The sequence below is a fragment of the Mus caroli genome, chromosome 15, assembly GCF_900094665.2.
Source record: "Mus caroli chromosome 15, CAROLI_EIJ_v1.1, whole genome shotgun sequence".
Lineage (NCBI taxonomy): Eukaryota > Metazoa > Chordata > Mammalia > Rodentia > Muridae > Mus > Mus caroli.
In genome coordinates this window covers 42,030,845-42,045,568 of record NC_034584.1, presented here as the reverse complement: position 1 = coordinate 42,045,568, position 14,724 = coordinate 42,030,845, and the positions used below count along the sequence as shown (strand labels likewise).

The window sequence follows — 14,724 nt, the reverse complement described above, 5'->3', positions numbered from 1 at the left end:
AAAGAAAGAAAGAAAGAAAGAAAGAAAGAAAGAAAGAAAGAAAGAAAGAAAGAAAGAAAGAAAGAAAGAGAAAAAGATTATTTTCTGGGATTGTTCTTGTTTAATTAGGTTTGGATTTTTTTGTTTTTGTTTGTTTTTCTATGTCTGAGAATTTTCTTTCTTTAAACATTTTATTATTTATTTATTTATTTGTTCTCCTCTAATATCTTACATCTTACCTGAATTTTCCATTCCCTCCCCTCTCCTAGCCACTCCTGCCCCCTTTCCTCTCCCCAGATCTCCACTTCTCCTCCATTTCCCTTCGGAAAAGAGTTGGCCTCCCGAGGATATCAACTGACCAGGGCATAACAATAAGAGTAGGTACAAACTCTTATATCAAGGCTGTATGAGGCAACTCAATAGGAGGAAAAGAATCCAAGAGCCAATAAAAGTGTGAAAGATAACCACCCCCCCCCACTCCACTCCCATAGAAACACCAAGCTGCACAATCATATCATACATGCAGGGGACCTAGCTGAGTCCCATGTAGTCTCCCTGATTACTGCTTCAGTCTCTATGAGCCCCTATAAGCCTGCTTGTTTGATTCTGTGGGCTGTGTTTTTGTGGTCCTCAACTACTCTGGATCCTACAACTGCTCCCCTTCTTTGGCTGGATTCCCCAAGCTCTACCTAATGATTGGCTCTGGGTCTTTACGTCTTTTCCTATCATCCCATCAGTTGCTGGATAAATCCTCTCTGAAGACAATTATCCTAGACTCTGGTCTGTGAGTAGAATATTATTTTATTGACTTTTTTGCCAGTGTGTTTAGTTCTATCCTAGCTGCCTGGGCTATCCACTCTCCTTCTTCCTGTCCATCCAGGCAGTGTCAAGAATGGGTTTTCGCTGGTGGCATTCACATTAAGTTGGTTAGCCACTTCCACAAATTCTGTGCTTAACATTGACCTAGCACATTTTGAAAGCAGAACAAATTTCTGATCAAAGGTTTTGAGACTAGGTTAATGTCCCAACCCCACCACTGTACGCCTTGCCTGGTCACAGAAAATAGCCAGCTCAGGATCCAAGACCCCCATTGCTAAGAGAGGTTACTAGGTCACCCTTGTATATTCCATAGAGTTTTCATTCCATTAGGTTTCCAAATATCCCCAGAAATGACCCCCAATTCCAGGCCTCTCTCCCAGTAATCTCTGTCTCCCCAGCCCCATACTGATCACTACCTACCTCCAGTCTACCCACAGAATCTATTCAATTTCTCCTTTTCAGGGAGTTTCATGTGCCTTCCCCCAACTCTTTTTTCTTAGCCTTACTGGGTATGTGGGTTGTAGCATGATTATCCTTTACTTAACAGCTAAAACCTACCTATAGTGAGTATATACCATGCATCTTTTTCTGGGTCTGGGTTACCTCACCCAGGATAATATTTTCTAGTTCCATCCATTTACTTACAAATTTCATGGTGTTATCTTTTTAACAGCTAATTAATATGCCATTCTGTAAATATGCCACATTTTCTATATCCATTCTTGGTTGAGGGACATCTAGGTTGTTTCTAGTTTCTGGCTTAAGAATAAAGCCACTGTGAGTGAGAATTCTCAAAGAAGTCTCTCAAATGACTGGGAAATAGTTAAGGAAATGTTCAACATTCCTAGTCATCAAGGAGATGCAAATCAGAAGGACTTTGAGATTCAATCTTAGTACTTGTCAGAAAGGCTTAGATCAAAAGTACAAGTGACAGCTCATGCTGGGGATGATGTAGAACAAGGAGAATTCTTCTCCAAGCTCATGGGAGTGAAACCTTGTACAGCCAGTTTGAAAATGAATATAACAGTTCCTCAGAAAACTGAGAATATATACTTGTTTCATTATTAGTGTGTGTGTGTGTGTGTGTGAGAGAGAGAGACAGAGAGAGACAGAGACAGAGACAGAGACAGAGAGACAGAGACAGAGAGACAGGGAATGGAGTTGGATAAGTAGATGGAAGGTTGGGAGTATCTGGGAAGAGCTAGGAAGGGGAAAACCATAATTAGAGTACATTGTATTAAAAAAATTTTTAAAAATGTAATTAAAACAAGAATTTAAACTATGTGTGACTTTATGCACACTCACTGAAGGTTGTCCCATGTGGATACAATATTAGTTGTGTTAATTACTTTCAATTGGCATGGATTTGCTGTTCCCTCCATGGAACCCAGAATCTACACATCACTCATATTTAAACATTATTCTATTGATTAGACTCGAATGTTAAAGCTACTCATTTTTCATAGAGTTTAACCCTTTGTACAAAGCTGTAGTGATGTTCAATAGCCAAATAAACAGCCAAAATGGAGCTCCAACCAGAGGGAATAAAACCAACATTGTGTATGGTTGATTAGTAGAAGATCTATTTGGATTTTGAACTAGATTTAGGTGATATTCTTAGCATAATTTCTCCTAACGAAAATTGTGTGCTTTGGATATCATTTCACAGCAATCTGGCATTGCTAATTGAAGTTTACTTAGTTATCTAACATAACATATAGACTTTTTTTAACATTATACTGTTCCTAAAAAAATAGGAGAACCATGATAAGACTTGCATGTCAGAAAAATCAATAGCAGAAGTAAGAACAATTGTGACTGGAATAGCCATGTAGAAACTGCTGAGAGTCTGAATTGTAACAGATAGAGTAGAACAGATAGAGAGAAGCAGATAAATGACCCTAGTGTATAAACAGCAAGTCAGTGTTTAACTTGACCTTGGGTCAGGGAAAGGGAATAAGAATAATGGCCTGTTTTAGAAAGAGAATGTTAACGCTTTCTATCCCTAAAATAATTTGGCTCTGTATGTACATACAAAATATAATTTTCCAGTGCTGCAAAGTAGTGATTAATTATAATTAGCTATGTAAACATTAGGACAGTTGCCAGGATGGCGCATTTCAGCAACATGAGTGTTATTTTGCAATGTGTACTCTAGAGAATTCTGGTCCTCTAAGATATAACTTGAAAAATAGTTTTCTACCATTGAAGAGTATTTTAAAACATCCACTGAATTACCTAAACTGTAGTATCATGTAAAAAAAAAAGTAGCATGTTGTGTCGTTGTCTCGTTTGTATATTTAATCAGAGAACTCTAACTTTTTAAAAGTGAAAATAGATTCTTATCACATACCATTCTGCCCTCCAGTTTCCCTTTCCTCCACTCCACCCTGGTGCCCCCAACCTACCCTCTACCACAGGACCACTCCCCCTTTATTTACTCTTCAGAAAAGAGCAACCTACAAAAGACAATAGCCAAACATCACCAAACAAGATATAATAAGGCAAGGCAAAAACCCTCATACTGAAGCTGAACAAAGCAACCAATTAGGAGGAAAAGAGTACCAAGAGCAGGCAACAGAGTCAGAGGCACACCTGCTCCCATTGTTAGGAGTCTCAGAAGAACACCATGATAACAGCCATAGCATATGAAAGGAAGACTTAGTGCAGCCCCATGCAGGCCCCGTGCTTGCCTCTTTAGTGTCTGTGATTCCATGTGAGCCCTGTTTAGTTGATTCAGTGGGCCTAATAACATCCCATCAAAATATAATTTTGCAACTCTATAACATTTATAATCAAATTTCAAATGATGAGCTGATGAATCCTCCTGTTTGAAGTCCTATGGTAAATATAGTCTCTTTTTAGAGAAAGGGCAGTTTGAAGAAAGAATAAAAAGTTCTTCATATTCATTTATACCTTCTATTTGGTAAGAGAGAAGAAGGAAAAAGCTACCCTTTCCCCAAGTTCACTACTATGATGAAATCGAAATGAGTATATATAGAGATGCTACAGGCCAATATTACGAGACTGAGTGTAGTCTAGTTATATTGGATAAGCACAAAACAAATATAGGTTTCTACTTTATAGTATAACTCTCTCTTATTCATATTATCACATACTTCTCAATTATTGCCAACCAGAATAATGCTAGGCCTCACTATGAATTGATCATGTTGACTAAAAGAAAACCAAAGAACACATTACCCAGGAATGCTTACCACACTGGTTCTCAACCTTACTAACTCTGTGATCCTGGAAAAACAGTTCATCGTGTTGTGGTGAACCTCAACCATAAAATTATTTTGTTGCTAATTCATAATGTAACTTTAGAACTGTTATGAATAGTAAAATAAATATCTTATTTTCCAATGATCTTAGGTGCCTACTGTGAAAATATCTTTGCCTGCCAAAGGGTCACAGATGCACAGGTCGAGAACTGCTGGTTTACAGGACATCAAATAGCCAGCCATCTCCATATATTCATGCATAAATCCTTCATGTTTATAAGTAAAAATTTCCATCAAAGTCTCTAATGTGCATGACACAGAATACAACACATGAAACAAATCCAAGTTGACAGGCACAGAAAATATAGGATGCCACATGTGCACTCATGACTTAGTCACAGAGCTAAGTCTGAATTAAAAGGCATCATTTTCATTCATACTTCCCAAATATAAAAATAAAACTTCCTATCATGTATATTCAAGTATAATTAAAAATCAGAAAGAAAGTACAATGCACCATTCATTCTTGAAACACTCTTGCAAGAGTAGCATTAGCAGCTCAATAAAGTTATCAGTGCTGAAAGAGGAATATACCTGACTATCTCATTTCAAGGATAAGAGTTGATGAGAACAAGGACTCTTGCATTTTATAATCATATCATTTTATTGTTTCTTGAGCATCTGGATTTATTATTTTAATTTCAGCTATTTAATCTGCTTTTATTGAATATTAAAAATAGATGAAATAAGTTATCACAACCATGGTCAATGCGAAATTGCTGTTTTGAAAATATTACTTTCGGTTTTTCTTTAAAGTTTGAGTGGAAATTAACCAAAGTATGAACTTTTGAAACTGCCACAGTTCTTGATATACTTAAATATACTACCACATTTTAATAATAAAACAAATCAAGCATTATTTAACAAACTCCAAGCATAAAACCTAAACCTTGTACTTAGTTTCTATTCCTGTTGTGATACAATACTATGGAAAAAGAAAGTTTTGGAAGAAACAAGTTTTTGTGGCTTATAAATCAAGGTAGAATCCATCATAGTAGGTTAGAAGCAAATGACAAGAGATTGAGACAACAGGTCACATTGCATATTCAGTCGGGAAACAAGGAAAGATGAATATGTATGCTTAGATTAGTTGCTTCATTATAGTCCAGGATTCAAGCACAGGGAATGGTGGTGTCTACAGTGAGTATGTCTTCCCACTTCAAAAATCTAATCATTATCAAGTTGATAGCTGAGATTAACAATCAAAATCTACCACTTGACAAATTCATACTCAAAAGCATCACTTGAAATCATAAGCTTTTATTCATCCCACCAAAGTCTCTTGGTCATTTTATAGTACAAAAGTAATATGCAACAGCAAGAGTCTATGCAATTTTTAGACATTCTAATAATTTACAATTCTGAAGTCTATCTCATCTGAAACTAAACACAATTTTTAAACAAAAAGCCTCTATAAAATTAAAAGGTAGTTATATAATTGCAATAATCAGTGTGACAAAATACTCCCACTCCGGAGTAGAATAGGATCAGGGGATAGTAATGAATAAATAGAGGAAACTCGAGCACAGAAAACATTAAATAATAAGGCATCGGATCCAGAACCAAAACTGTTATGAAATTTGCTGGATGCCAGTGGGTATAGTCAGCCCTACTCCTTTAGCTTGCCCCCTATAACATCTGTGGCCTCTTTCTTAGATTAAGTTTACTCCAAATCTGAAGCATCCCTGGCAACCATGGCATGGTCCTGGAGTCTCCAGACTTTTACAATCCCCTTTAAATTTCCCTTTACACCTTCATAGAATGGCCTAATTGGCTTTCCTGCAGGATCCAACTGTGCTATACACAGCCTGGCTTCACTTATTATCTCAAGCAATTTCAGCAAATCTAGGACCACTTGGTCAACAGTACTAAGTTCTCTTGCAACCTAGAGATGTAACCTGATCCCCTTTGACTGAAGCATCTTCTGTAGGCATTTTTCCTATTGTACCAGTGTGGTACAGGATGCTTCAGATTGCTTTAATTAGCGCTTCCTTCACAGAGCTAGACTCAACACTTTTCTCTCGTGAAATTTCTCTTTCAAACAAGTTAGTTAATTTTCTTTAGAATTAGATTCTCTCAAATTCTTTGAATAGGCAAAAGAAAACCATATTCTTGAAAAAAAATATAACACAAGAAAGTTTCCTCCTCAGTTCTGTGTACCTCTGAAATCTCTTGAGCTAGAAAACAACTGTTCACATTTCCCAAAGCATTCTTGTCTTCCAAGCAACTTGTTTTTTAAAATCTTGTAAAAATAGATAAGTAAAGCCAAACCAAAGCATCAGGCTATTAAGCTTCAATAATGATAATGGAAATTTTCACACAAACCCATATCCTTTTCTTTTTTATCTTTTTTTAAAATTAAATAAATTTATTTTTATAAAAAGTACTAGGAATTTAATTATAACTAAAGAAGTAAGCAACAATGGAAGGGATAGCCATTTTTAAGAATGTGTATCTTGTAACTTTGAATGTTATAGTTATAGAGTACTTGTTGAAAAAGCCAGAGATAAACTGGTACAGAGCTGTAGGAGAAGGCACTCCATAAAGAATACAAAGGTTGGTACAAACTGTTGTGGAGGAGACTTTTATGATAGATGAATCAGTAAAAAAAAACAAATCAGAAAGAGGCAGGGTGTAGTTAGGTCATCAAGCAACTATAGGAGTGGAATATATAGTTCTCTGTATCCATCCCCCCCTTTTCACACTGAGACTTTGTGGATGAGAGATTCTAATGAGACAGAGACAGAGACAGAGAGAGACAGAGAGGGACAGAGAGATACAGAGAGAGACAGAGACAGAGAAAAGGAGGGAGGAAGGGGAGAAGGGGAAGGAGGCAGAAAAAGATAGTAGTAGTAGTAAGTAGTAGTAGTAGTAGCAGCAGCAGCAGTAGCAGCAGCAGCAGCAGCAGCAGCAGCAGTAGCAGTAGCAGTAGCAGTAGTATTACAAGTATATGTAGGTTACAAATGAAAATGGTTGGGATTTGGTGTTCAAATGATCCCAAAGAATAAAGTTAAAAATAGACTAAGGATATATCTTGGTGAATTTGTAGGGTTCTTATTGATTTAATTTTTTATTAATTGTTTTATTTATTTACATTTCAAATGTTGTTCCCCTTCCTGGTCTCCTCTCTGCAGACTCCTCACCTCATATCCCCTCCCCTTTGCCTCTAAGAGAGTGCTTCCCCATCTACTCCTCTAGCTTTCCCCTTCACTGAGGCTCAAGCCTGCACAGGACCTAGTGCCTCCCCTCCCATTAATTCCAGATAAGGCATCTGCTACATATGCAGTGGGAGTCATGGACCAACTCATGTATACTCTTTGGTTAGTCGTTTTGTCCCTGGGAGCTCTGAGGAGTCTGGTTAGTTGACATTGTTTTACTTTCTACGGGGTTGCAATCCCCTTCGGCTCCTTCAGTCCTTCGCATATCCTTTTCTTGAGAAGACACACCTTAAAGGACATCCAGTGAATATGCTGGCCTGTGAGTATACAAGAAAGCAGGAGGGCTCCCAGCTAGAGGAAAGGGAAAATTTCCTATCAAAGACCTAGGAATTTCACTGGGAAAAGACCGACGAGGAAGGGTCTCTGAGTGTATGTGTTTTGGAAAACTCTCTCCATGAGGCATCCATAGGTATGGGGAAGAAAATTACTTCTTCATGTAACAGACTATAAAGTGTCCTTCATTTACTAATTGTCATGTAACATCTAGCAGTTCGAAGTCATTTTGTTTGTTTGTTTGTTTGTTTGTGAACCTTCCTTTTCACTCAGCTTCCAACATACTGTATAGCTTCTTTTTTCAAGAGCTTTTGGTGCAACCAAAGTCCTCATTTTAGTCGCTTTTGTTCCTCCTTGTTTATTATTTTCTAAGTTGTTTCTCTGCTTAAAGTATATCATGGATATATGAATTTTTAACAGCATCTTAAGTTTCTCTGTGCAGGAGACCACAAGTTATATTCTCTCAATGAATCTTAGTGTTGTCTTATGTCTTCGAAATGATAAGAACACTTTCTATTAATTTATCAGACACTTTCAGCTTCATTGGGAGGGGTATGTCTAAGGCAACAAATGAAGCAGTGTTAATGCTCTGTGAACTGGTTTGACTTCAAGGCAGATAAAGACTGGAGAGAAAAGACAAGGAAGGTTCTCAACCTTCCTAATTCTGTGACCCTTTTCTATAGTTCCTCATGTTCCAGTGATCCCCAATCATAAAATTCTTTCATTGCTACTTCATAACAGTAATTTTGCTACTGTATAAATTGCAATGTAAAGATCAGATATGATGTACAACCCAGAGCTTCAGAACCAGTGGCTTACAGTGAGAAAATGTATTTGTAAAATCATCCATGTCCACATATAGAAATAATTAACTTGACAGCAGCATAATTAGAGTAGAATCTAAGTAATATTATAATACCTGACAGCTCTCCTATGTGTATATATATTTCTCATCTTTACAATGATATTATTAAGTTTCCAAGTTTGTAAGTGAGAGGTCATCATTATTACTTTTAGAAATAACTGTTATAAGATAGTTATATTGCTTTGTTTCAGATGACAATAAATTCAAAAGCTTATAAAATTTTATACACACTTTATGTTTTTCAAATACTTAACACCAAAGAAACTTGTATAAGCATGGAAAATAAATGATAAGTTTAAAATTTAATAATTTATTTTGTGTAGATCGAGAAGATATTTGTATTTTGAATTTTTGAATGGTTTTTGTAAATATTTTATTTTATAATTTTTACTCAACAGCACCCTGTGGAAGTCGTTCAACAGGTTCAGAAGGCACAGTGCTATCACCAAACTACCCCAAAAATTACAGTGTGGACCACAATTGTGTTTATTCTATAGCAGTTCCCAAGGAGTTTGGTAAGTAAGATTCATCTCAGCGTGCCCTCTTTATTTCTAGACATGTCTGACTTTCATTACATGTTATTTGAACAATTTTCATGAAAATATCTACTGCTCACAAACTGCTTTACTCTGAAATTTTAGTTGGTATCTTTGTGATAAAACTGACATTATTTTATTTAATCTGAAACAACAGTCAAGTATACAGGTGAACAACAATACAAAAATGAAAACAGGATTGTTTTTTTAATTTTTAAAAATAAAAACATCCAGTAACCTTGCAAGTGCCTTCTTATTGGGATGACATAAGTTGAGAAATTACTGGAGCAGAAAGTAAAATCTGCTAAACAATATATACATAAATTCAAAAATTTAACTATTGCAACAGTAACAGAATTATTTATAAAACATATATCAGGTTTATAACTTATTAACACATTTTCAGAGTGGATATGTTTTGCTTTAATAAAGCTAATTTCTAGAACAATGACTATAAATTGACAACAAAGAACACTTCAGATCCTCTTGTTAACCTGAAAATCTTTTATATATTATCTATTAGCACTGAGAATATACCGTGTCTTATGCTGTCTCAACATCCGCCTGATTGACTGTGGGTCTTATAAGTCACTTGGATGGCTTAAAAAGTTGCTCGCCCTGAGGTCCAGCTGGATTTGTCCCATATTAATCTCTGTCCATGCATAGGTAGACAAGGGAAATTTAATGAGCAGTAAAGAGTCGTGAGAGTGGCTGAAAGTTCATGAACTTCCAAATTTTTAATTGACAGCATCATGCTGTATGACAAAGGATTTGTTGTAGCCATCTTGAATATCTGGGTCTAGATGACTACTACTCTATCAGAAGGACATGGGTTTTTATCAGTAGACACCATTAGATAACAACTTATCGCTGCTACCGACACATAAAATAAGCTGATGTTTCCAGTCCAATTTCTTGAAACCAGATAATACCTATACATTCTCCTTTCCTACCTCTAAATCTCGTCTAAGACTCTCATCTTAATTGAGAACATGGTCATCAGACAGGAAGTATTTACCTTCCACTTTATCATTGGGCTAATGCTGACTATGTTGCTAGCAATAGCAAGATGTCAACTTCAGTACTGTGTGAAGTATTTCCTCATCCCTATATACTGATCAATTTAAACATGTCTGAGTTTTATTTTTAGTATTGAGGAGAGTGACCTTTCAGAAAGAATATCATCCTCTTGTGTGTGGGTTAGGGACTTCCTGGGCATTGCCTCTCTGCCCAAGAGCATCCTCTGCCTTCTAGAATTCTATGGATTGCAAATGAAAAAAAAAAAAAACAGTAGCATACTTGCTGACAGACTACAATGAATGATTGTACATAAAATGCATGGTTTTCTGAGTTCCCCTTGAAAGCTATTAATTTTCTCTGTTCTTCTCTCATTGGAGGAAGCCATGTGGCCAGAAGAATAAGAAAGAGAAAAATTGGGCATTTTATTGTTTGACATGTATACATACCAGTTACCGTAGTGATATTTGACAGTAGTTTGTATATGTTTCACAAGAGTGAAAAGATTATTGATTGAAATAAAAATTATTTAACAAATTCCTAATTAATGTAAATTTTATTTTGGCAGATTAATATTAATTGAATTTAATCATTTTAGCTTAAATATAATGCCATATGGAGATAAGTATGAGTTATTTCTAAAATAAATCTTGAGTTAAAAATGAATAAAATGAAGTATGCTTTAGTTTATTAATATAAAAACATAATTTTGTTTTACAAATGTTCCATATTCATTCTATTTATAAACTTTAATAAGAACTCATATCTTTATTAAAGCCCCTTGATTCTCTTTGGAATTTTCATGAATTCTTTATTTGTGAATGAAAATTCTGTCCACAAGAAAGAGCTGTGCAAAGGAAGAGAGATGTGTGCATCAAAAGATTGTTTCTTATACACCATGCTCAGATACCCTGGGTAGAAGAGTGCCAGCCTAGAGCCTAATTTCTGGCTTCAGGTTTTAGCTTAACAACTTGTAGTCATTGTTGTTGTATTCAGACAAATTACCATTTTAGCCCACCTTGACATTCTCATCTTCAGAACAGTGATGATAAGTGCTTAAATCATGGGATCACATTACAATTAAACTTCACCATATGAGATAATGCTTGGCATACAGTCAAACACATGGGGACTCCTTTGTATACATTGCATTTATATGAAACATTCTCTAACCCTACACCTCTCCCTCAAAAGAAGAAAAAGGTGGACAAATCAAATAACCTAGATTTGCAGTTGAACTAGGTCTTAAAATTCAGATGGCTTGAAAATGAAATAATTATTTGCATTATTTATTTATGAAATTCAATGTTAAGTTGTATAAATAAACATCGAATTCTCAAATATGTACACATCCAGTTCTCCTAATTGTGTCACACAGCTTACTGAGGGGAGGGCTGTGGGATTAAACAGAGACGGGTCTTTTCATTCTTCCTATCTATACCTCTAGCTCTTTGGTATGATATGATTAAGCAATGGTCAGTGGCTCCCTACAAATCAAATTCCTATTTTGCCTCTGTCTGCTCTCTTTCTCACTTTGCCATAATTCCCTGCTATTGCCACATTGAGCTATTTCTTATTGCATTTTGCTATCGTTTTATCACATATCACTTCTCACATTTTTCTCTGTTCCTGTCATTTGTTTCAAATTATGATCATTCCTTCTTTTATATCTTTTAGATGGGAATGCTCTTAGAACTTGACCTGTAAATCATTTAGCACATTATCTGTCAAAAACACTCTGCTCATTTGTTCCAATTACCTTTTGAATAGGAGCCGAGGCTCTGAAATAGTTACTCTTGGAGAAAAATCATATACTAAAACATTGAACGTGAAAATATCCTATGCTATTCATAAAAGATCACCCATAATATGCTATATTACCTCCCAATAAGCCTAAAACAACTATTGTTTCTTCAGTGTAAGAAAAGAAGACAGTTGTTTCACACCACTCCAGAGGGGCTGGTGTGCTTTTCACACGTTGTGTGTTATCTGATCATGCACATTTCTGTTTTTGCCTGGTCTTTATTTGAATTCACAAAGAAAATACTTGTGCATAACTTGATTCTGCTTATTGAGAGTAGATTGCTTGTGAATACCAACTCTCCTTGTACTCTGAGTCAGATGGTAGACAGCTTCTAATGTTTCCAAGCGTCCTATTGTTAAATTGAACCTCACATCTTAAGGCAATTTCCTAATATTTATACTCTAGGTTTCCACGTCTATTGCTATTAAGAATAATAACTTGTTCGTTGGGTAAAGTTTATTGGTATTTTGCTATTACTCATAGTAATAGGCTATTTGATTTGACTCCAATATTAAAACAATTATTAAAAAATATATTTTAATTTCCCTACTTTCAATTTTCAATCATGGAGAGTTTTTTTCCTAGTAGCTTGAATTCTCAATTATTCACACATTAGTGTGTAAAAAAATATGGAACCTGGACTTATTTTGACTTCTGTATAGGTGAAATATTGTAGATGGTGAAAACTCTTAACATGGTATAAGAAAATGCGTTATTAATATAAATATTTAACAGAATACCATGACCTAAGTAAGTAATAACGATCCGTAATGTGGACTTAGTAAAACCGATTAGGAAATGTGAATATCTACTCCAAAAGTTTGCTGAAAAATAAAGCAGAAATAGGGTAAGTGACAACTTCAGGCAAATATCAAAGGGTTTTTGTTTTGTTTTCAAATTTTTCTCTTGAGAGAAAAGACACTGACAATTTTATTTTAAAGCTCAATGGGAAAAACACATCTTAGAGGGCAAAGTTGAAGATATGAGACTGAGAAGCTGGTAAAGAAGTCCTTCAGGCATGGAGAATATAGAATTTAAGAAAACTTGAGCATCTGCTTTCATGAACAGGAATATTTAATAATAACATAAGCAGCTACACAACACCATAGGTTCACATAGTGCTTTAGAGCCATAATATGTCTCAGTTTTCCAGCCTTGATTTCTCTTCAGTGCCCATCAAATCCCAACTATGAGATTCTCGGTGATGCCCAGTGTATGCACGCCCAAAGGATGTTTTAATTACGTGCTACTCATTTAGAAGCTTAAAAAAATTAATTCTTAGTTTCAGAAGCCAGATACCTGGAAGTAAGTTGTAATGTTATATCCAACCAGCAGGCTTTCGGAATGAACCTTTCCCTGCATCTTCCAAGCTTGTGGTAACTCCAGGAAACACTTGGTTCTTGGGCTGTTAGCTGAGTGACTGTTGCACTCTTCTCAACACCGCTTTGTTGGAGTCCTGTTTGTCTCTGAGGCTGATAATTACTTTGCTGGATCATAATGATAACAATTATTTAGGGCCCACTTAAATGAGCATGATATCACCGTGTTGCTTCTTAACCACTTAAATCTGCTAAAGTCACTTTCATGTGTGATGATATTCTTAAGCTTTTGTATTGATATAAGTTTGGGGGACAATATTTATTTTATTATTTTACTTATTTACATTTCAAATGCTGTCCCCTTTCCCGGTTTCCCCTCTGCAAACTCCCTATCTTATCCCCCTTTACCCTGCTTCTATGAGGGTGTTCCTCCACCTACCTACTCAGTCCTGCCTCACTGCCCTAACATTCCTCTACACTGGGGCATCAAGCCTTCACAGGACCAAGGGACTTCTCTCCCATTGATGCCAGATAAGGCTCCTTCAGCACTTTCAGTCATTCCCCTAACTGCTCCATTAGGGTCCCTGTACTCAATCCAATGGTTGGACGCGAGCATCCAACTTTGTATATGCCAGGCTCTGGCAGGGCCTCTCAGGAGACAGCTATATCAGGCTCATGTCAGCAAGCATTTCTTGGCATCCACAATAGAATCCAGCTTTGGTGGCTGTATATGGGATGGATCTCCAGGTGGAGCAGTCTTTGGATAGCCTTTCCTTCAGTCTCTGCTCCACGCTTTGTCCCTGTATTTCCTTTAGACACAAGAAATTCTGGGTTAAAATTTTGGAGATGGGGGGGTAGCCCCATACCTCAACCCAGGGCCATGCCTAACCTCTGGATAAGGTCTCGACAGGTTTTCCATCCTTTTTGTGGGGTATTTCAGCTAATACAATATTTAATTAAAACAATAGAGCACAAACTATACTCACATAATTTTAAACAGAAAATTGAATATTAATCACCATGTAAGTGACATGTAAAGTATTCACTATAGAGACTACAAATTTAGATTGAAATTTTATGGAGAAGCCTGACTTGTAAAACATTTTGAGTATGATGTGTGTATAGTGACTTAATTTTCTAGTCAGATTTCTAGATTTCTTCCATCTTCTAAAAGATTGTCATTCAACCTATTTCGTAGAATGTGTCATCTCTAGATTATATTTTGAGGGACTATATTCATGGAAGGGATAAATGGGTATAACCTCTTCTCTTGTCCAGTCAAGCTGTACTTGTCTCTGATTTGATCACTGGCTCAGTGTCTTCATTACACATGTGTCAAGTTTCTGAAGATTTCGTCAGTCTGGTTGTTAAAAAATCTTCTATGCACTGCCCAGGTTCCTTTTGATGTTGTGAGATCATTTTGTGTTTCCTGTCAATGGAGTCAGGGTTTCACGATGCAGCCCAGAAGGGTGTCAGCTGTCTTCATGGTCCCTTCCTTTCAATAATGAGGACATGATACTACCTCCAGTCAAAAGAAGTTTTGCTTTGCTTTTGCTTTTCTGTTTTTGGGGTTTGTGTGTGTGTGTGTGTGGTTTTTGTTGACATAG

At 36.2% G+C, this 14,724-nt stretch overlaps 1 protein-coding gene across 6 annotated transcripts in view; it reads left to right on the top strand.

Annotated features, from left to right (window-relative positions):
- The window catches only part of Csmd3 (CUB and Sushi multiple domains 3), a 1,196,994-nt gene that overhangs the window by 937,735 nt on the left and 244,535 nt on the right, over nt 1-14,724 (top strand). For all 6 annotated transcript variants that reach the window (XM_029469822.1, XM_021183659.2, XM_029469819.1 and 3 more), the window contains one exon: nt 8,840-8,956. In XM_029469822.1, coding sequence (XP_029325682.1) covers nt 8,840-8,956 — 117 coding nt within the window. The remainder of the gene's footprint in view (nt 1-8,839; nt 8,957-14,724) is intronic.